Source organism: Physeter macrocephalus, chromosome 1, assembly GCF_002837175.3.
Source record: "Physeter macrocephalus isolate SW-GA chromosome 1, ASM283717v5, whole genome shotgun sequence".
Classification (NCBI taxonomy): domain Eukaryota; kingdom Metazoa; phylum Chordata; class Mammalia; order Artiodactyla; family Physeteridae; genus Physeter; species Physeter macrocephalus.
In genome coordinates, this window is record NC_041214.2 from 90,376,412 (window position 1) to 90,399,349 (window position 22,938).

Sequence of the window (22,938 nt, forward strand, 5' to 3'; positions counted from 1 at the left end):
CTTACACCCACAGAGTTGTAAAGATTACTAATAAGTTGATATATATGTGTGTGTTATCTGTGTGCATATACATACAAATAAGTGAGATATATGTGTGTGTATGCAGATATATATAAACACTCTACATTTATATAACTTATATATATACCAATAAATATATATACATATGTATTTATTTGTACACACACACACAGACATCCGCACACAGATGTATTATATCACTTAGAAACAGTGCCTGGCGTATAGTAAGTGCTATGCAAGTGCTAGATATTGTTATATTTAAAAGATATTTTTCATGCAAGCCACCTCTAGTTCCCACTAGAAGACAGAGGGAAAGTTTGAAATACTCCTTCATTTTGAAATTGGCAAAAGATCAATACTGGATTTGATCTTTCAATATGCTAGGATGAGCTGGGCCCCTCTTTTCTGTTTTTGCAGCTTTGTCCTGGGATATCTAAAGAAAGCCTAGAGACTGAAAAGTCTAGATATTTCTTTAAAAAAAAAAAGCAAGAAAAGAAAAGACTATGTGAAGAGAGAGAGATTAAAATTGTGGACAGGAAGCAGGGCACTTAAGAAAAATAAACTCAGTGTGTCAACGGAGGACAGGCACTGAGATGGAAGACTGCTCAGGATGGAGCTGGCACTCCCGTTACAGGAATAAGAGACAGAGGACAGAGGCTTACAGATATCTTGAGGATTGTATTTTATTTAGGATAATTTTATTCTCAGTACCATCCTTAAGCTATTTTAATGGCTTCACAGCTTGGAGTTCCTTTTTCCCCCCTTTTGAACAAAAACTTGAACACCTCTGGTGTAGGTCTAGGGAAGAAAGTCAGCATCGTTCCCTTCTGAGGAAATCCACCATGACTCATGACACTCCCTCCGCCTGGTGGTCATGCAGCTAAATTGTAGGGACAGTCAAAGATCAAACTTGCCAAAGATGAGGTGTCAGTGTTACAAACAAAAAGACTAGAGAAAGATTGGGTACGTCGATAATACACTGACCTCAGGAGTCAATATCATTTAAAAACTGTGTCCTCCCCACCAAAATTCTCTGATTAATGAATTGAAGTTGATTGCTCAGATTTCTGGCCATATAGTCTACTATATTATAAAGAAACTCTTGTCTAAGGTAGATTAAAACCTACTGCTAAGGAAAATCACCTAAGAGATAAACAATCAGGTACAACATTAGATGCCGCTCAGTCCAGTGGTCAGCAGCCTGATAAGGAAAGGAAGGGGCCAGTCTACCTTCAAGAGGATAAAATGTCAAATAAAATTGCTAGGGAATTTGACTCAGAGAAAGGGAAGGGAATTACAGCACCATAGACAAAGGGTTAGTGACATCTTTCTCTATTTTTCCTTCTGTAAAAACAAAACAAAATAACCCAGAGAGAAAGGAGTTGTTGAATGGAATTGATATTTACTGGAGATAATTCTTGATTCTTCCCTTGTCTGGCTAGTTCTATACTCATGGGAAAACTACTTTACTTCAATTACTTCATACTTAAAGTGCATATGCATTAGTGTGTGTGTGTAGGTGTGTGTTTGTGATTTCTCTCACTTATCTCTAAAATCCCTTCCAAATCTAACATGCTATGGTTTCTCTTCAGAAACTGAGGTAAAGAAGAGGGTAGTAATAGAAATGATTCTCTAAACTGAAAAACTGCAGTCACGGCTTTCACACCAAGACACCAAAAGTTAGCAAGAGTTCAAGGATAATTGCACCACCAAGTTACTATTTACCACCTGGAAAGCTTGAGTAGGGAGCCACAGGGAATCCTGAGAAACATGCACACAGTCGCCCCCTGGTGTCAACAAGCTTAAATTGCACGCTCATAATTTTGTTGTAAGCACCTCTGAAGCATAAAGTGAACGAACGTAAACGTCAGTGTCACTAAACTATGAGTAAGGATCCATATTCCATTCCTTGGGCTGTAACTTTTATATTGTCTAAATTTCCTGTAGGTTTCCTTCTGTGTATGTGTCTATCTGACTTATCCTTGAAGAGCATACCTAGACTGCTTCGAAAGGAATACAAATCAGAGAGCCACGTCTATTATTGCTATACTCATTATCAGGAGCCAATGAGACTGAGTCAGAATGATCTCACACTTCAAGCTATCATAAGGCATTGCCAGAACAAGGTGAAATCATGGAGTGAGTGAGGCAGCTTGGGAGCAGCTGCCACGTTTCTTCCTACTGTCTTCCATTTCCTTTCTCTCTCCTAGGATAATCCTCTTAACCCTCTGCTTATCTAGAGTCTAACGTATTAGCACTGCACCTTTGCCATCAACCCACCTGCTCCCCAGAAAGAACCTCCTGTTTCACCCATTTCCAGACACTCTCTTCTTTTTTATTTTTTTCTACCAAATAGGAAAACATAATATTTACTTCCCAACCTGTTTTATGAGACAAGCATAACTTTGATCCCCAAATCTGACATGGACATTACAAAAAGGGAAAATTATAGATGGAGCCAACATAAAAATAGGATTGTCAGACCCTCTCTTCTTGATCAAACACACCTGTACAAGGACCATTCTTTCAGGGTTCTGCTCTCCGCTTGGCAATAACTATTTGTTCCATGCTGATATATACACTCAGATGGCTTTATGTGCCCTTTCTCTCAAAGAACACATGTAATTGTGGCCAAAAATACTTACATCCAAAAGAATGAGCCTAATTTGAGAATTTCTAGAACTTTGGCAGGGGGAGAGTTAAGGCAGCCTTTCAATGCCCTACATAAGGTGAGCTCTAAGACTGAAACAAGTGAGTTCAGGAAGGGCCAGCACATGGACCCCATTCTGCTTGCATAGTGGGGAGCCTGAGAAAAGGCCAACTGAAAAGGGCAGGAAGGGAGGGACAAGGAAGGGAGAAACTAGGAGGTTTGTAGAAACAATGAGGCTTAGGGATGACTGGTTAAGGAAAGAGGTAATTTTACACCATCACCTTCTCCTGCTGATTGGCTGTACCATTTGCACGGCTCTGGTAGCCATTGTGCTGATACAACTGATTGACCCCCAGAGATGCAGAAAGGAGCACCAATTCCACAGGATGAACCGCCCCTCCCTCATTCTGAAGAATCATTTTTCTTTGGAATTGACTACCAGCTTTTATTTCTTAAATAAACACCATATCAGTTTGGCAACTGAAATAGAGGATGAAGCTGTTTTGTTCTTGAGGCCATTATGTCTTTTGAAGACTGATTTAGTTTTGGTTCTACAGTGGGTGAGTAGAGAAACATGTATATATGTGAGTGTCTGTGGCACTTGTGGTATGTGTGTGTGTACCTAGTTGAGCAGGAAATAGCATGAAAGAATGATTTCACAGGGTTATAAACAAATGGCAATGGGCATTTAATTAAACTACCTAATAAAGAGCTGAGGTTGATTATCTTGGCCACGTTCCTTAGTTAATTTGACTCTCATATTATGATTGCAAAAATATCTAAAAATGGATATTTGGAAAACCCAGCAACTGCAGCATTTCCATGGAAACACAGCAAGGAGAGAGAATTCTGTCTGGACAATCTCTGCAGAGCAGATGACACTTGCTACAAATGCCTTTTCCCTGGACAAAGAAAATGAGGACTTGGGTAAATGCTTCTCCCTATATCCTCCCCGAGCTCTCCAGACCAGCAAAGAGCCAGCTGGCCTCTTGTCCCCAGGCAAAAAGAAGATATTTGAAAGTTCAGCACAATTTGTATTAATAGCTGAGGTTCTGGATATTTAAGAAGGTTCCAAGCACATGTTTGTCTCTTCTGTTTATTATGTAGCTCTTCTCTCTAAGTAGGGATGGGAAGTTTTGTTTTTATAAAATAACATTTACTGAGATTGTTCCTGATTTTCAATTGAAAATATCATTGAAGAAAACTTATAAAATAAAATATGCAAAGGAAAATTAAATCACCCATAACATTCTTAGCTTCTTTGTATACCGCTTTCTAGTCTTTATTCCATGTGTGTGATCAAAATTGAGGCCATGATGGATATACAGTTTTTTATATGTTATACCGCAAGCCCTCTCTCATGCCATTAATGATCTTTGACAGTGTGATTTATAATAACTGTATAATATTTCACTCTATAGATTTACTATGATTTGTTTAATGAGTCATTTAACATGGAGTATTTAGATGGTTTCTAATTTATTCAAGGTTATTAATAACACTGCAATGAAGTGGTTAGAAGGCTTTAACCCTCCAGACTCCTTTAGTGACCAAGAATTCACAAAGCAGGCAAACAGACTCAAGCAGACTCTTCAATCTGCAGAAGAAATGAGCTGGGAGGATATCTTCTTCCTATCTTCCTTCGGTTTCCTCTCTGATCCTAATTAGAGTACATCTTTAGCAAAACTGAGCAGAAGATTATCCTTCCATTCACTCTATTTACTGTAAGAGAGAAAAACATCCATAGCAACTTGAAATTCCCTCACAGACTTGTAGACTAGTAAACTCGGCTACTAATCTTGCCTTGAGTACAAATGCCAGAAGTTTGCCTATGGAGTCAAGAGTTAACAGACCCGGATCAGATAGGACCCACACTTAGCAAGGTTTGAGAGGTGGCGTGTCCTGAGAGGTATTAAACCGAATAGGGAAAGAGCAAACTACAGGACTTCCTTCTCCTTTAGCCCATCCAAGGACGCTGACTTTTGCCCTAATAATCCATTTCTGCCTGCCATGCAGGCTCTAGAGGAAAGGCCCCGCAGGCAGTTCAGATTCCCCACCTGCCCTCCTCTGTTTTCACTGTCTGTAGAGCTCCAGTCAAAGAACTGGAGTAGACGAACCATGTGATTGAATGGGCTCCCCCCACCCCGCCTTTTTATTTTATTTTATTTTATTTTATTTTTTAGGAGAAACGACTAGCTTCTCATTGTCAAGTAAACCTATTCAATATTTATCCAGCATCACGATGTATCTGACACAGCAGTAGAGATGTACAGTAGGATCTGTATCTACACATCTAAACCCACATGTGTACGCTCCACGTGAGCACCTCCAATTTAACGAGGAAGCTCCAGTCACCTCAGTGAGATCCCAGCATCTTGACGAGGTATGCACACAGTGCTCCTGTCCCGTCTGGGTGGGAAGCTGGAAGCCCCAGCGAAGAATTTCAAGGAAAAATGATGCCTGAGTGGAGTCCTCAAGTTCCTTATTAACCCTGCATTAGAGATCCTCTAAGAATAAACTTGGGGGGCAGTTTTCTGCTAGGAAAAAAATGGGTATTAGTATTGTACTACTCAATTTTGTAATAGTCATCATCATAATTCTCACAAAGTAACAGAGAGTAAGTAATTTTCCCTAAGGCACACAGCATGCTCAGTGAAGTTCTAGATCTGGAAATCAGACCTCCCTGGCATCTAAGATCTTGCTGTACTTAACAGGTGTGTGTATAACACATATGCCTAAGTGTGTACATACATACACAAGTCTTATTCTCTACTCCGCCTAAAAGGGGCCCCAGACAGACTAGTTGGGGGATGGGGAGGTAGCTGAGAGAAAACATGCAGACATAAAGTCCTGTGGGATGGCCCCCGTGAGCATCCCCTCTACAATAGCCACTCAAAATGATGCTTTCCTTTCCATCCTGAAAAAAAAAGTCAGAGTCTGTATGATCTGAGAGTTGCAGACCTCTTGCATAGAAAGAGCCTCACAATCATACATCCCTTTGCACCTAGACAGGACTGCTCCTAATTTCTCTCATATTTTGAGGTCCCGAAGAAAAGAGACTATGCTACTTCCTGACAGCCTCCTGTCTGAATGAATTCCCTGGTGGAGAAAAGTCCTCCAAGCCTCTGTTTCCTGGCCTTTATATGAAAGGCAAATGAGAAAAAGCATGGGCTTTGGAGTCAGATTTGGGATCAGTCCCTACATTTACGACATCCTCACTACAAGACCCTGGGCAAATGAATAATTTCTCTGATCTTTAAAATCAGAATAAAAAAAATGACAATTCTCATGGCTATCGACTAGACAGATGAATAGTCAAGCACACTGTAGGGGCCCATCCATTTTAGTTCCCTCTCCCTTTCTTCACCTGCTCCCAGGATCATGCTTCCCCCGTTGGTACTATTTGATAGGAATGTGGTTGTATACACTGAGCCACGGTGGGAAAACAAGTCTCAGGTTTAAATAGGACCTCAGGCTTAGCAAGCTTTGAAAGCTCTCTGGGAAAACCATGGTTAATAACTGCATCCCCGACTATTCCTGTGTGCCACATTCCCAGCCCCGGGAACACTTTGCTTTTCTCAGCTAAGAGCTACCCTCCCCATCAAGCCCCTGCTTTGGGGTTTGAAAAGGTAACGAGGAAAAAGATGAGCAAGGAGAAGAAAGAAGAGCAGAAGACAGGAGGAGGTACAAGAGGGAAAAAGGAGGACAGAATGTGTGGTAGCAGGTAAGAGCATGAGTGCAGAGGTCAGGGAGACGGGTCCAGGCTCTGCTGCACTGGCAGCTCTGTAACCTTAGACAAGTTCTTTTCTGGGCCTTAGTTTCCCCATTTGAAAATATGTTCAATAAAGTCTGTATCATGAGATTCTCATGAGGATTACACGAGATGATGTATGTGTCTAACAGCTAGTAGGTACTCAATTAGAAAAAACTACTACCTAATATACATTGAGTGCTTACAATAAACCAAATCGTTAGGCTAGGTAAATCACCTGTATCACCTCAGGCATAATTTATTATTATTATTAATTATTATTATCAGTATCAAATACAGAAGAAGAGGAGGAAAAGAGAAAGAAAGGAATCTTGAATTCACATTGGAACCATCAGGGGCCTTAGGGCCATTGAGTCTGACAGCATAATTTTATAGATGAGGCAACCCAAAGCCAGAGACACAGTGATTTGCCCAAGCTCACAGGGTTCTATAGCAGCAGGATCTGGACCGGATCCCAGCCTCCTGGTTTCATGTACAGAAGGCGGGAGATGCCGCTAGAAAGGGTTCCTGGGAGCCTCAGTCACCTTTTCAGGAGTGGCACTTCCATGGAAACTAACCTCATCCATCACCTCCCTTGGCACCCAATACCCTCACAGCCCTCACAAGGAACATGACTTCTGTTCATTCATGCTCCATTCTCTCACCCACAGGCTCATAATTAAAAGAGAATACACATGCCTTTGGTGTCTGAGACCATTATTAAGAACTGGGTGAGCCACAAGCAAGCAGACAGCCAGGCAGGAAAACCTGGATTAAAGCTAATCCCCTTGGCTTTACAGACATTCATCAGAGAGTGGTCGTAGGTCCCACAGAGAGGAAGCAGAGCCAGCTTCACGGGGCTCCCCAGCCCTTCATCTGCCCCGGGAATCGCAGTTTAGAAAACATTATCTTTTCATGTTTATCTCTGACAGGCACTGCAATGATTTGCATTCATTCCCACAAAGTGTCAGAAAAGCCTGTGAAGGAGTAACAACCAGGCTTCTTAACGCATTTCAAATATCAAAAATCAACTTAATTAACTAGGGTACAATCCAACTTTAATTAATACTCCATTAAAATGAATTCCTGGGGGGAACACAAGCATGCACACACATAATGAGTTCATCTGCCAAGGGTGTTATTACAGAATACGCCAAACGTGCCTCCTCACTGGCCACTTACTCAATCTCAGAGTGCCCCGTGTTAATCAGAACCGAAGAGCAACCGCACGTTTACAACCCTCCTCCTCTCCATGGGCCCTTCTGCCCTGCCAACAATGCAACATGATCCATCCTCCCCTCTCCTGTCTCCGCTTTGTGAATGATTTGGGGACCGGATTTAAGTCCAGCTGGCTTCCTCCTGCATGGAAGGCACCCCAGTCCCCCCTTCCTTCACTGGCTGTCACTCCACGATGAGGAAGGTGAGGACCATTTCACTTTGATAGCACCCCGTGGCAGACCTCATTAGGAAGATTTAATCCTCTGTTTAAAAAAATAATAAAATAAAAACATAGAACAGATTTGCAAACTCTGTATGTTCCTTGCTGGTAGCAAAGATGATCAAAGTTCTGCAGGACTCTAATTTTTGACAGGAAACAGCAACCAAGAAAAATTGGGTGTGGGGTGGGAAGGGAGTCTCTGATCCTCTAATATTGCCTCTTACGGCGACTATTTCTATACCAGGGATCCCCAAATTCCTCCAGCTGCAGACTAAATGCTCTAACAGACTCCCCAAACCACCTGCCCTCCCAAGCCCCCTCCTCACTAGAGATGCGGAGGAAATTTTGCCCCATATTGGTAGAGACCTCAATACAGGTTATCAGGGGCAAATTGTTAACATCATCAATCTTAGGAGGCTAGTAATCCCCAGACCAGCCAGTACCCCAGGCAGACCTCGGGGGCTCTGAAACTGCCCTGACCTTTGCTGGAACACAGCAGCCCAGCCAACACCCCTCCTCCACTTGCTGCCCTTACCTCTTTGGTGTGAGTGTGGAAGGAGACCGACATGTCCAGCAGAAGCTTCCGCTGCTCCACCCTACGCACGAAGTCTTGGATGCGCACCTCCAGATGCCGAGCTGCCTTGTAGATCTCCTCCGGGTCACATTCCCCTGTCTGAGCCAGCTGCTCTGCAGCTTCTAGGAGCTTGTCCGCATTGGTGTAAGTATTCTGCCGGCAACGACAGTGAGGGAAAGTCAACTTGCAGCCACAAACCGAGCTTCGCGCCTTCGCCCAGCACCCCCCACCCCACCCCCGGGCTGCCCAGAGCTGGAGCGCAGGGCGTGGGCGCCGAGCCCAGAGCTCCCTGATTTGGCACGGGGGAGCTCAGCGCCCAGCTCACCCGCCGCCTCTTGGCAAGCCAGCAGCCTGCCTGGCAGCTTGGAACAAGCGGGCACTAGCTAGGTGCCTTCTGCGTCCCTGGGATTTCTCCCAGGTGGGCCGTGCCTGGAAAGAAGCAAGGAGACACACTAGAATCCCCATTCCTTGGCCGCGCGCCCTGACCCCCTACCCTTACGGAGATCCATCACTGCCCTCACATCTCAGGCTGTAACTGCCAGAGTTGGAAATACCTCATCCACGAAATCGGCTGGGTTTCTATACGAGAACGCCAGGGAAATAATAACTGGGAGACTTGCTCGACTTTTCCCCCAAGTCCCTTGTAACTACTGGTGTTTATCTTTTGGAATGGAGCTATCTCTTTGGAGGGGAAAGGGTCAGCAACTCAGGGAACCGACAGAAGGAAGCAGCCACAGCCAGAGCGAGGAGATGCGGGCTATTCCCTGTGCGCCCAGCGAAGGTTTAAAGCTTGCAGGAAGGTTGGGAATGAGTCTGGTGATTTTGTTTCTCTTAAGCTACCACATGCACACACACATTCACACATGCACACATGCACACACTCACTCTCACACACACTCTCCCCCCAACCCCTGTGTGTATTCTCCAGAGCAGTTTAAAAGGCAACCAACTTGTAATTATTGTCCGTCAGGATGGAGTCACTGCCTCTGCAATACCTATATTCCGGTTATTACATATATGCCATGGATACAACTTTCCTCACTAGGCTTCCCTTAAAAAAGATCTCCAGACAGACCCTGGATTAGAGGTGGTGACTCAGGTGTACGTTATATTTCTTAATATCCCTGTAGCGGCACAATGACCTACAGAATGGTGAACAAGTGGTTACTGGTGACGGTGTAAATCCGGCGGCAGAAACAGTCAGGATCGAATGCAAAGTGAGTGGAGAACTAGAATGGATTTTGGAGCAATGACTGTATGGTGCTTTACTTTGCCCATATCTGAAGTGGCCTCCGCTCCCCATAGAGTTCTTTAGACTCACCTGAAGACCTGGGTGTTAAAGGTTGAATTGTGTCCCCTCTAAATTCACATGGTGAAGTCCTAACCCCCAGTGCCTCAGAATGGGCCCCTTATTTGGAATCAGTTATTGCAGATGTAATTAGTTAAGATCAAGTCATAGTGAAGTAGGGTGGACCCCTAATTCAACATAACTGCTGTCTTTCAAAAAAGAATGCCACGTGAAGAGACAGACACACACTCAGGGAGAACACCGTGTGAAGCTGAAGGCGGGGATCGGGGGATGTGTCTACAAGCCAAGGAATGCCAAAGAGTGCCAGCAAACTGCTGGAAGGTAAGAGAGAGGCATGGAACAGATTCTCCCTCATATCCCTCAGAAAAAAAAAACAACCCTGCTGACACCTTGTTCTTGGACTTCTAGCCTCCAGAACTGTGAGGCGATACATTTCTGTTGTTTAAGTCACCCAGTGTGTGGTACTTTGTTATGGCAGCCCTAGCACACTAATACACCAGGTGGAAGACCCCAAAGACTGTTGACCCAGCTTCTTGATGGAACTGCAGAGGATGAGCAGGCTTGCAGCGAACACTTGTCATGGCCTCAAGGGATGCCAAGAGAGGCCCTAATGGATCTTTAAGGAATGCCATCTGACAAGCAACTGCCTAAGGTAAACACTGTCCCCAGAGCAGGTGAGATGGGGCTGGGGCTGGGAGTGGGGATGAAAAGGAAGAAAAATCCTTCGGCCCCACTTGGGGGATTCATGGAAAAACAGATGATACTTGTGAGAGGAAAGAGGCTTTGCCACTGAGTTTAGTAAGAGTATATTGATTCTGGAAAGCAAATGAAGGAAGTACATCAGAGTCATGATGGAAATGCCGGGAGAGATGGGAAATGATAGGAAGGAGCCCCTCTGGGGCTGTGGGCCAGGTTAAGGAAGCCTCTTAGCGGGTTGCCTGCAATTTCTAGTAAATATACCCAGAGCTGATGGGAGAGAGTTTTTTCAAGGATCTTTCAAATCTTTCACTTTAAACTTTAGGGAATCTCAAGAAATCCCAAAAAAAGGTTATGACTTTGTAGTTTCTAGCCAATAAATAAAAATTTATGCCAAGCCAAAGCAAGCTTGCTTTCAAGTTAAGTTTGGGACAAATAAGAGGTAAATAAAAAGCAAAAATGAAGTTTCCACTGCATGTAAGGTGGACAACTTGTCCCGGTTTGCCCAGGACTTTTCTGGTTTTAGCACTGAAAGTCCCGTGTCCTGGAAAGCCTCTCAGTCCTGGGAAAATCGGGATGGCTGGTCAACCTAACACATACCCAACACTGTAGGTGTCTCAGGAGTACAGATACATATACGATGTATATTGCCTCAAAGGAGAATAAAATCACCCTTGAGAGAAATAAAGTGACAACACATTAAACGGGGCAAGCAGCACAATAATTAGGGATTAACGTTTCTTGGCATGATATAGGTGCTGAGAAGAAAATGAGTGAAAACCAAATAATAGTAGCCAATAATGACTGAATACTTCTCACATGCCAAGGACCATGTGTATTAACTCGTTTAATCTTCACAATAACCCTAGGAAGTCGATACAGCCATCAGCCCCATTTTACAGATAAAGAAACTGAGGCAAAAAGTATTTCTGGCTAAGGTCACATTTCTCAAAAGTGACAGAAACAAGATTAAAATCTTCTTGTCTGCCTTCAGAGCCCAAGCTCCAAATCAAACTACCCTATCAGATGAAAAGGGGCCTCGCACGCCCTATCAGATGAAAAGGGGCCTTGCATGCCATGCTAAGGTGTTTTGGTCCAAGGTAGTGGGAAAGCACTGAACAGCTGTATGTAGAAGAGAAGTATGACTGGGGTATAGTATCTAGAGACACTACCCTGCCTCTCTACAGATGAAGGCAGAAGCCTGAGGATGGGCAGGATTTAGCAGAGAAGGAGGGGTTTCTCATGGACAGGACTGTCTCTCTTTGTGCTCTGTTTATCCCATACCACAGCTGCTCTCATGCTCGTGGTAATGATGTGTTTCCCTGGGTATCTCCCCAGGTACTGGTCTGTGTACCCCTTAAAGGAAGGTCCCATGTCTCACTCATCTCTGGTTCTTCATGCCAGATACCATGGCTGGTACACAATAGGCACTTACTAAATGTCTGTTGAACGAACAAGATTCAGAGATGGGAATGATCATGTCATGTCTGGATAAGTTGAGCCAACCTGACTAAAATTGGAGAGTGGCAGGAAATCACATTGGATAAGGCAGGGAAGAGCTTGATAATAGATTTTACAGAGAGAGAGGGACAAGAGAGACAGGGAGTAGGGCAACAGGGTCAGCACTAAAATCTGGGGTCCCTGCTCCACCCTCTACCCAGCCCTCCTCCCCATCACGACCAGAAAGAGCCTCTTAAATTCAGATCCAGTCACACCTCTCTTTCACATTAAACTGTTCAGGGGCTTCCCACTGACTTCGGGGTAAAACAACTCAGGGTGTCGTGCAAGGCCCTTCTTCACCTGACACTTGCTTTTTCCCTTCAGCTTCAACTCACATCACTCCCCTACAAACAGCCTGTGAAACAAATTGCTTACACTTCCAGAAACTCACAGCACTGCATCTTCCCCTGTGCTTCTGCCTGGGGTGTCCTTCCCCCACTTTTTATACACGACCAACTCTTACTCACCCTTTAAGATCCAGCCCAGCCCCAGGTGTCACTTCTTTCAGGAGGTGTACCCTGAGATACACTTCTCTCCCAAGGTTGGCTTAGACGCACTCCTCTGAGCTCCAGAGTGACCTGTGCCAACTCCCTCCTTGGTACCTGCCATATTCTAATGCAAATGTTTGCCTTTCTCATCCACTTAGGGGCAGGTAAAGTCTTTCACATCTTTCCCTTAGTTCCTGGCACCAAATAAGTGCTCTATAAAATTTTAGTGAATGGATGAATAATTAAAGAATACATTAATCCCCACCAATCCTAATATTCAATCCTTGGCCCTCATCAACTACTTGGTATAAGACCTCACATGCTAGAATTCATGTTCAATGTTCAATCCCATTTGGTTTATCCTACCTCCTGGCACAGTCCTGAAACAAGAATGTGCTTACAGAATACCAACTAAAGTATTAACAGAGCAATACACTGATGCTTGTCATTGACACAAATTGGGGAAAGGATCACAATAGGCTTCTGCTCACCTTCTGACCAAATTAACAACAGTTTCTGCCCCAGAGCCAGAGTCCAACCTCACTATGAGTGCAGTTCCTAGGTATTCTTTGGTTCTCCAGCCTCCTACCCCCTGTCTTGGGTTTGGCCCCTTGTTGACATTTCCTAATTGATGTTGCGAAAATGGGTTATGAGTGCAGGGATATCAATCCCTCAGCCCCTGGGGCTTTCCAGCAGGGCCTGTGGTAGCCAGAGCCCTGAGTCAGAGATTTGGGCCATACAGATGGCTGCACTTCCTGTTCTTCCCTCCCCTGCCATGCCCGTGTCCATCAGGTAAAAGCCCTTATGTCAAAAGGCATAAAATCTCACCTTCACTTTATTGTGCTTTGCAGATACTGCTTTTTTTTTTTTTTTTTTTTAACAACTTGAAGGTTTGTGTCAACCCTGCGTTGAACAAGTCTGTCAGCACTGTTTTTCCAACAGCATTTGCTCACTTCATGTCTCTGTGTCACATTTTGGTAATTCTTGCAATATTTTAAATTCTTTCATTATCATTATCTTTGTTGATCTTTGATCAGTGATCTTTGATGTTACTACTATGATTTGCTGAAGGCTCAGATTATGGTTAGCATTTTTTAGCAATAAAGCATTTTTAAATTAAGGCATATACATTGTTTTTTTAGACATAATGCTCTGGGCACACTTAATAGACTACAGTATAGTGTAAACAAAACTTTTATATGCACTGGGAAACAAAAAATTCATGTGGCTCGCTTTATTGCTGTATTTACTTTATTGCAGCAGCCTGGAACTGAACCCGCAATATCTCTGAGGTATGCCTGTACCTTCCATTCCCCCTTTTGCAGCCTGCGCTCATTCCTTTTTTTTTTTTTTTTTTTTTTTTTTGTGGGGGTACGCGGGCCTCTCACTGTTGTGGCCTCTCCCGTTGCGGAGCACAGGCTCCAGATGCGCAGGCTCAGCGGCCATGGCTCACGGGCCTAGCCGCTCCGCGGCATGTGGGATCTTCCCGGACCGGGGAACAAACCCGTGTCCCCTGCATCGGCAGGCGGACTCTCAACCACTGCGCCACCAGGGAAGCCCTCATTACTTTTTTGAAACAGAGCATTCTAGGATAACTAAAAACATGGGCATCCCAGCAATACAGCTGTGGTTTCAGACTTCTTAGGCTGAAGCAGAGGGACAGGAGGCCGGCTTTTTCAGGCAAGGTGTGGGAGAGGCAGTCAGTAAAAACATTTCCGGTGTTAAGAGTTGGCCTCCTTGATAATATGAAGTTAGCCCTCTTGGCCCTATGCTCTGGGGATGAGGAAGGATGAGGCCAAAAGTTACTCTTATAATTCAAAAGAGGCAGTATGGACTGAAGAACGTAACTATCAGAGGGCCAGGATAGAACTCCCCTCCTGATGATTTTTTTTCCAGGTTGCATTGTTGGGACCAATGAGCAGTAACAGGAAAGCAGCAAAAGGACACAAACACTAAAAAAATAAAAGAGACAGACAGACAGACAGACATAGAAGCACAGGCATTAGGGAGGCATATACTTATCTCTGGATCTTGACATCAGTGAATGCCAGGCAGATCAAGGTAATGCCATTTGAGTAGTACTTTATAGTTGACTAATAAATCTCTCTCACACTCCTTCCTTACCCAATCTGGGGCAGATCTAGAGAGGATGCATCTGTGTGTGAGGAGACTACCCAAGGCTGGAGAAAGAACCACTTGAAAGGATTGGATGTAACAGCATGCAGTACTCTCACTGGGTGAGGCATAGTACCTGTTTCTACCAGTTAGACTGGAAAACGCTGTGATTCACAGGATATTGGGTAGAGAACTCAGATGAGTCTTGCCTCAGCTAAGGTAAATAATTAGCTCTAGACTGAGTACTTCTCTGGTCTTGCCTAACACCTTTTTAAAAAAATTTTTATTGGGGTATAATTGATTTACAATGTTGTGTTAGTTTCAGGTGTACAGTGAAGTGAATCCATTATACATATACACATATCCACTCTTTTTTAGCTTCTTTTCCCATATAGGCCATTACAGAGTATTGAGTAGAGTTTCCTGGGCTATACAGTAGGTCCTTATTAGTTATCTATTCTATATATAGTAGTGTGTATGTGTCAGTCCCAATCTTCCAATTTATCCCTCCTCCCCCTTACCCCTCAGTAACCAAAAGTTTATTTTTTACATCTGTAACTCTATTTCTATTTTGTAAATAAGTTCATGTGTAGCCTTTTTTTAGATTCCACATATAAGCAATATCATGATATTTGTCTTTCTCTGTCTGACTTACTACACTCGATATGAGAATCTCTAGGTCCATCCATGTTGCTGCAAATGGCATTATTTTGTTCTTTTTTATGGCTGAGTAATATTCCATTGTATATATGTACCACATCTTCTTTATCCATTCCTCTGTTGATGGACATTTAGGTTGTTTCCACGTCCTGGCTATTGTAAATAGTGCTGCAATGAATATTGGGGTGCATGTATCTTTTCGAATTATGGTTTTCTCCAGATATATGCCCAGGAGTGGGATTGCTAGATCATATGGTAGCTCTATTTTCAATTTTTTAAGGAACATCCATACTGTCCTCCATAGTGGCTGTACCAGTTTGCATTCCCTAACACATTTTAAAAGAAAGACCTGAAAGGATTAAACTATCTTCAAGTAACTTAACTGTGTCCCAGAACAAAGTTTAAGAATATTTATAAGAATACAGAAATATCCAGCAACTGACAGGTAAAATTCACAATGTCTGGTATCTAGTAAAAAATTACCAGGCATACAAAGAAGCAGGAAAACATAACTTATGAGGCGAACAAAAATCAATCAAAACTGACCCAGAACTGGCATAGATGTTAAAATTAATAGACAGGTACTTAGAAATGGTTATTTTAACTATTTCATATGTTCAAAAAGTTAGGTAGAGAAACAGAAGACATTAAAAAAAAGACTTTACACTTTTAGAGATAAAAAACATACTGGATGGTATTAACAGGAGGTTAGATGTTGCAGAAGAAAAGATTACTGAACTTGAGAACATAGCAACAGAAACTACTTAAAATGCTGAGAACTGAATCACTATGTTGTACACCTGAAACTAACACAATATTGTAAATCAATCATACTTCAAATAAATAAACAAACACATAAATAAATGCTCAGGGAAAAAAAAGAATTAAAAAAAACTAAAGCATCAGTGAACTGTGGGACAACTTTCAGAAGACTAATATTCATGTAATTGAAATCCCTAAAGGAGGGGGAGGGAAGTGGAAAAGATATTTGAAGAAATAACAACCAAAAGTTTCCAAACTTAATGAAAACTATAAATCCACAGATCCAAGAAACTCAACAAACCCTTAACACAAGAAACACAAGGAAAACTACATCAAGGCACATAAAAAACAAATCAAATCAAGTGGAAAAAGAAAATGAATTCTTAAAAGTGACCAAGGGAAAAAAGATACATTGTACACAAAGGAACAAAGATAAGGATCATAACAGACTTCTCATCAGAAATAATGCAATCAAGAAAACAGTGGAGCAACATCTTTAAAGTGAAAAACAAACAAAAAAACCCACCAACCAAACAAAAAACCTGTCAAACTAGAATTCTATGCCCAGCACAAATATTTTTCAAAAACAAAGGTGAAATAAAGGCACTTTAAGGCATACAGAAGCTGAAAGAATTCTTCACTAGTAGACTTGCATGACAAGACATGTTAAAAGAAGTCCTTCAGAAAGCAGGAAAATGGTAACAGTCAGAAATATAGATCCACACGCAGGAATGAAGAACACTGGAAGTGCTCTTATATGGGTGACTATATAAGATTTTTTTCTTACTATTTAAACTCTTTAAAAGATAATTGAATGGTTAAACAAAAATAGTAACACTGTAGTGTGGGTTTATAGCACATACACAAGTAAAACATATGACAATGGCACAAAGGCCAGGAAGGGAGAAACAGAAACACAGTTGACCCTTGAACAACATGGGGTTAATTCGTCCTCCATATCTGAGGTTCCCCTGCATCCATGGATTCAACCAACCATGGACTGTGTAGTACTGTAGTATTTACTATTGAAAAATATCTATGTATAAGTGGACCTGAGCAGTACAAACCTGCACTGGGTAAACTGTATACAACTGTAAGGTTCTTGTACTATATGTGAAGTGGATAATATTACTTGAAGTAAACTATGATATATTAAAGACAAATACTATAAACCCTGAAGCAACCATTAAAGTAACTAAATAGTGATAGCTATTTAGCCAGCAAAGGAGATAAAATGGAATCATAAAAAATATTCAGTTAATCCAAAAGAGGAAGAAAAAGAGAAAATGTAACAAAGTATAGATGAAACAAACAGAAATAAATAAGATGACATTAAATACATCAATAATCACGTTAAATAAATTGTCTAAATACCACAATCAAAAGGCAGAGATTTTCAGACTGGATAAAAAGGCAAGTCCCAAGTATACACTGTCTACAGGGAATGCACTTTAAATGTAAAGACACAACTAGGTTAAAAGTAAAAGGGTAGAAAAAAATATAATATGATAACACTAATCAAAATAAGCTTGGATGGCTACATTAATATCCGACACAGTAGATTTCAGAGCAAATAATATTACCAGGGAAAAAGAAGGTGACTTCATAATTATAAAAGGGTCAGTTCATCAGGAGGATATATTAATCCTAAACATTTATGTACCTAATAACAAAGCTTTGAAATATGTGAAGCAAAAACTGATAAACTTGCAAGAAGAAAGAGACAAATCCACAATTACAGACAGAGATTTAATGCCCCCTCTCAATAATTAATAGAAAAGTAGGCAAGAAATTAGTAAGGATATAGGAGATTTGAACACTCTCAACCAACTTGATCTAATTGACATTTATAGAACACTCCACCCAACAACAGCAGAATGCACATTCTTTACAAGTGCTCACAGAATATTTACCAAGATTAATCATATTCTGGGTCATAAAACAAGTCTAACACATTTAAAAGGATAGGAGTCATAAAAGTATTTTATCTGATCATAAAGTAATTAAATTATAAGTCAATAATAGAAATATCTCTGGAAACTCCAAAGAGTGGGAAACTAAATTACACACTTCTAAATAATCCAAGGGTCAAAGAAGGCAGTATCCATTTACCAAGTATGTACAGTATGCTAGGCATTGTGTTAGGCTCTTTATATACATTACCTCTAAGCTTTGAAACCAATCATAAGATAGGCATTATTGATTTCATTTTACAAATGAGAAAACAAATGAGGCTCGAAGAGGTAAAGTAACTTGTTTGGAGAATGTTAAAGAGCTAGAAAATGGCAAGCTGTGTTTCTGACTGTAACATCCAGGCTCTTTTTTCATTGAACCATGTATCTCTCTAAGACTCAATGTAAAATCTCCATCTCCTCTGCTCCTCTGTTACTTTACTCACTCTTAGGCCTTTGATTTTCAAATTATGACACTGTAATTGTTCATTTGCAACTGCCATTCTTGTTTGCAACAAACTTCCAGTGTGTACATGTTGACTTCCAGAGAGAACTGAATTCTCCTTGGAGGAGAGAGTCCTATCTTACTCGTCTTTTCTATCTCAGCTACTCATCAATATACCTGCCAGCACAGTGCTCTGCTCTCAATAGGCACTCAACCCCAAAACTCTGCAGCCCAGCGTCTTGTCAGCAGTAAGCCTTGGAAATGGACGTTTACCTTATCTCCTAATGTAGCTAGTCCTGAATTTAAGGATAAGTAGTGATCCAAAAGTTCCTTTGTAAGACTCTTAGCAGTGGGAGTGTGTTTTCCATGTAAATGGGAGTTAGAGTCTCAGGACAAAGTAAAGAAATTCAGCTGAGCACACAGCATATTTAAAATACAGTACTGATATAGCACATCATGTACAATCAGCCAAAATTTATAACTAGGGTGATATAGGAAAATGCTTTTCAGTTTTCATCCTGGAGCATCAGGCACATATTTCTCCATCATCTGCTGGCTCTTGCAGGGAAAGAAGGGATGGACTCTGACAATGGCAAAGAGGTCTTTGGTGGGAAGCAATAAGATGGAAAGGAGGAAACTACTTGGTATCAGTGATGGGTTAACCCACCATATTATATCTGCTGGAAGGACATCTTCCTAGGTGTCCTGAATAAGGGAACAAACAATAGTTGCCTCCATTAGGACAATCTGTATGTCCAAACAAGGAGTAACTAATGACTAGTCCTAATCAGATGCTCCTTAAATTGGAGACTGTCTGTACAAATCTGCTACAAATCTACTCATTGGGACTGATACCAAATATAACTACTGTAGATGCCAATACCTCCCAACACAAATAGTCTGGGAGCTGAGATTATCTCTGGGAACCTAAATGCTGGCTTTATCACATTTACATATACAATCACCACCCTGTCCCATTCTCACACACATCTCTACTTTCTGGAAAGCATTTTCCTCTCTATATCTAAAATGCTTCAACACCTTTTCCTATTAACAATAAATGGTGTATTTTTCAGAACTCCACATTTTTTAAGTAAAGTTTTATTTCCTACAGTCTAACTTTTATTTGTTTAAGAATGTACCTAGGCTGAGGAATTCTGAGAAAAGAATAGCAGTTGTTCTTTGCTAGGGTGTTCTCCTTTACTGATTTTCTTTCCTTCTAATCCTCACTAACCCTCTTCATTTACATGCTATGCTTTAAAGGAACTTCAGTGTATTTTCTCTCAGCTGCAGGCTGGAAGCTGAATATCTAGGCACTCTCAGGTAAGACAACAAAAGAGATAATGAGAATTAACTATTAGCATATAATAATAATAAAAAGTAACACTTTGTTTCTGGATCAAAAGGCAAGGTCAATCCTAGAGGTTGCCAATACAAGTTACAAAATATGATTTGACAGAAAATACCAGGTCCAGCTTGCAAGAAAGGACCAGCCAGATTCCGGAAAATGTGGCCACCCCTAGGGGACTGAGACACAAAGCAAGGAAGGACTTTCTCCTTGACCCTCCCCACCTATGCCTCCAGGGCATGGAGAGCAGTTGAAGGCAGAGACTGGGCCAGGCCTGATGCTTAGACTGAACATAAAGAAGACGGTGCTTATAGGAAGGGGCCTAGAGGCCAGAGGTTGGCCCAGAGTTACAGGCTGGGGCTAAGGAAAGAGTCCTAGGGAGCTGAGCAATTAGGAGATCAAAACCAGGAGAGTGCTGTGCAGACACAAAGCTCTGAAGACTGCAGAGGGAAGCATTTAATCCTCTTTCCACTGAGCAAGTCCCAGATGCAGCCAGCTGGCATCCATATTGCTGCTGGGAAACAACCCACTCTTGGAAATTAATAATACAGTCTCCACCCTGGCCACTCTTCCTCTTCCCTCCTTCCCCTCAGCTCAAATTGGCAAAAAAATGAAGGGGAACACGTCACCACAACAGAAGAATGAGGACAAAAATATTTTAGAAGTGAAGAAGGCAGACCAAAGTGTTCAGATATGGATTTGTGGATTGTCCAGTCGCCTAGCCCTATAGAAGTTCATTCTCATGCGGAATTCTTTTTTTTGTTTGTTTTGTTTTGTTTTTTTGTGGTACGCGGGCCTCTCACTGTTGTGGCCTCTTCCGTTGCGGAGCACAGGCTCCGGACGCGCAGGCTCAGCGGCCATGGCTCACGGGCCCAGCCGCTCCGAGGCATGTGGGAATCTTCCCGGACCGGGGCACGAACCCGTGTCCCCTGCATCGGCAGGCGGACTCTTAACCACTGCGCCACCAGGGAAGCCCTCATGTGGAATTCTTAAAGCCAAAGAAACAGTAGTTGGTGAGACAGCATCCCCATGGAACAGAGATGAGTAGGGCCACCTGTTGCAGGATTTGGCCATTCAAGAGATTTGGGGGTGGGGGAATGTACCCAAAGTGATGTTCTCTCTCAGAAGAGTAACTTTGCAGTGTTGCTGGTTCTCCTGTTTTCCATATCCTGTGTTTGGCTGGCAGTGGGCATGAGAGGGAGAAGGCAGGGCTTTAGAGAGAGAAGACAGTCGGCTTGAAAATACTGCTGAAAACCCTGGGGCTTGTGGGTTTATTTTTCTCTTCTGTTCCACCCTGAAAAGGATGGATAGGGAAAGGTATGCCTGACCCAGGGAAATGGGGATCAGGTGATGGGGAGAACAGCAGAGGGGCTGGCCCACACTTCTACTCTCGCACTGGTTAGCACAGTGCTCCTCGAGCCCTTCCACGCTCTTGTGGTCACATAGAGCCCTGAGGGTCCTACATAGATCTACAGGGAGCCTGCCGCCTCTGACTCTCTTTATGGATGATGTTCCTGCTCCCTTTTGACTTTGCAGACCCCAACCCCTCCTATCTGCCCTGTACCTACCTTAGCCAACCTCCCTGGGTTTCATCCACACATTCTATGGAACAAGGTTTCTTAACTGTAGCACTATTAACATTTGGGGCTGGATAATTCTATGTTGGGGGGCTGTTATGGGTTGAGTTCTGTCCATCCAAAAAGATATGTTGCAGCCTTAAGTACCTGAGAATGGGACCATTTTTAGAAATAGTGTTGATGTAGGTGGAATTAGTTAAGATGACGTCAGACTGGAATTGAGTGGGCTTTAATCCACTATGACTCGTGCCCTTATAAAAAGATGGGCCCATAAACATACAGACACAGACAGGGCGCCGTGTGACATGAAGGCCAAGACTGGAGTGATACAAAGGAAGGCCAAAGATTGCCAGCAAACACCAGAAGTCCAGAGAGAGAGGCTGGGAACAGATTCTCCCTCACAGAAGCAACTAACCCTACCAACACCTTGATCTCAGACTTCTAGCCTCCAAGTCTGTGAGACAATACACTTCCGTTGTTTTAAGCCACCCAGTTTGTGGTACTTTGTTACAGTAGCGCTAGGAAACTAACACAGGGGCTGTTCTGTGTACTGCAGGATGTTTAGCAGAATCCTTGGCCTCTACCCACAGGATGCCAGTAGCAGCCCCTTCCCCAGATGTCATAACCAAACATGTCCCCAGACGTTGACAGATGTCCCCTGGAGGACAAAAATGCCTTCCAGTTGAGAAACACTGTTTAGATCATAAAACCATAGAGGAAGCCCCAGTGAGGGAGACCGTACAACCTCCTCAGCTTACAGTGCTTTTCTGATAATCATTTAGATGGCAGAAGCCTTAAGAAATCATCTAATCCTGTCGTTCTCAGAGGACAGGATTAGGGTAGGTAAAGGGATCTGGGGAAGAAAAGCAGTGCTCAGGCCCTACCCCAGAATGGGAGGCTAAGGGTGTGGGTGAGGAGAGTATCTGGCAGCATATGTTCTTAAAAGCTCCCCCAGCAGATGTTTTTATAATTGCAGCCATTATTTAAGGTTGAAACCACTCATGTAAGGACTGGGCTCACAGCCTTGGCTGAAATTCTAAGGTGAGAGAAATCTAGTCTTTTGCCCTAAAATGGCTACAGGCTTTGAATGAATGGTAATGTTCCTTAAGACCAAAATGTTCAATAATAGGGGGATGCTTTACTACACTGTGGTACGACCACATGAGGCAGTCGTTACAATTATGTTTTGAAGACTATTTAGTGATCTGAGGAAGTATTACTGATGTAAGATTAAATGAACAAGTCAGGATAAATCAGAGTATGATTCTGACTCCTATCTATCTATCTATCTATCTATTGGAAAAAACTACTACTGATAATGATGGCTGCCAGTTTTGGATCCACTTACAAACATTATTACAGTGGTAGACTATGTTATTGTATCATGTTACAGATAAGAAAACTGAGGCTTGGAAAGGTGAAAGAACTTGAGTAAGCTCACATAGCTAGTAAATGGTGGATGCCAATGTGGAATTCACATTTATTTGACTCCAAGCAAAACATTCTTTGCATTCTGCTGTGCTGAATGGAAATTTGCCAAAAAAAATATTAATCGTTTATATATAATTATCTTTAAGTTATATTAGGGATGATTTTTCTTTTCCACTATTTCCTTGTTTCCAAATGTTCTATGGTGAACATGTATTAATTTT

General features: G+C 42.3%; 1 protein-coding gene across 6 annotated transcripts in view; it reads right to left on the reverse strand.

Annotated features, from left to right (window-relative positions):
• Nucleotides 1-22,938, reverse strand: part of KALRN (kalirin RhoGEF kinase) — a 683,571-nt gene that overhangs the window by 331,892 nt on the left and 328,741 nt on the right. For all 6 annotated transcript variants that reach the window (XM_055084868.1, XM_055084895.1, XM_055084874.1 and 3 more), the window contains exon 11: nt 8,396-8,587. In XM_055084868.1, the coding sequence (XP_054940843.1) occupies nt 8,396-8,587 (192 nt within the window). The remainder of the gene's footprint in view (nt 1-8,395; nt 8,588-22,938) is intronic.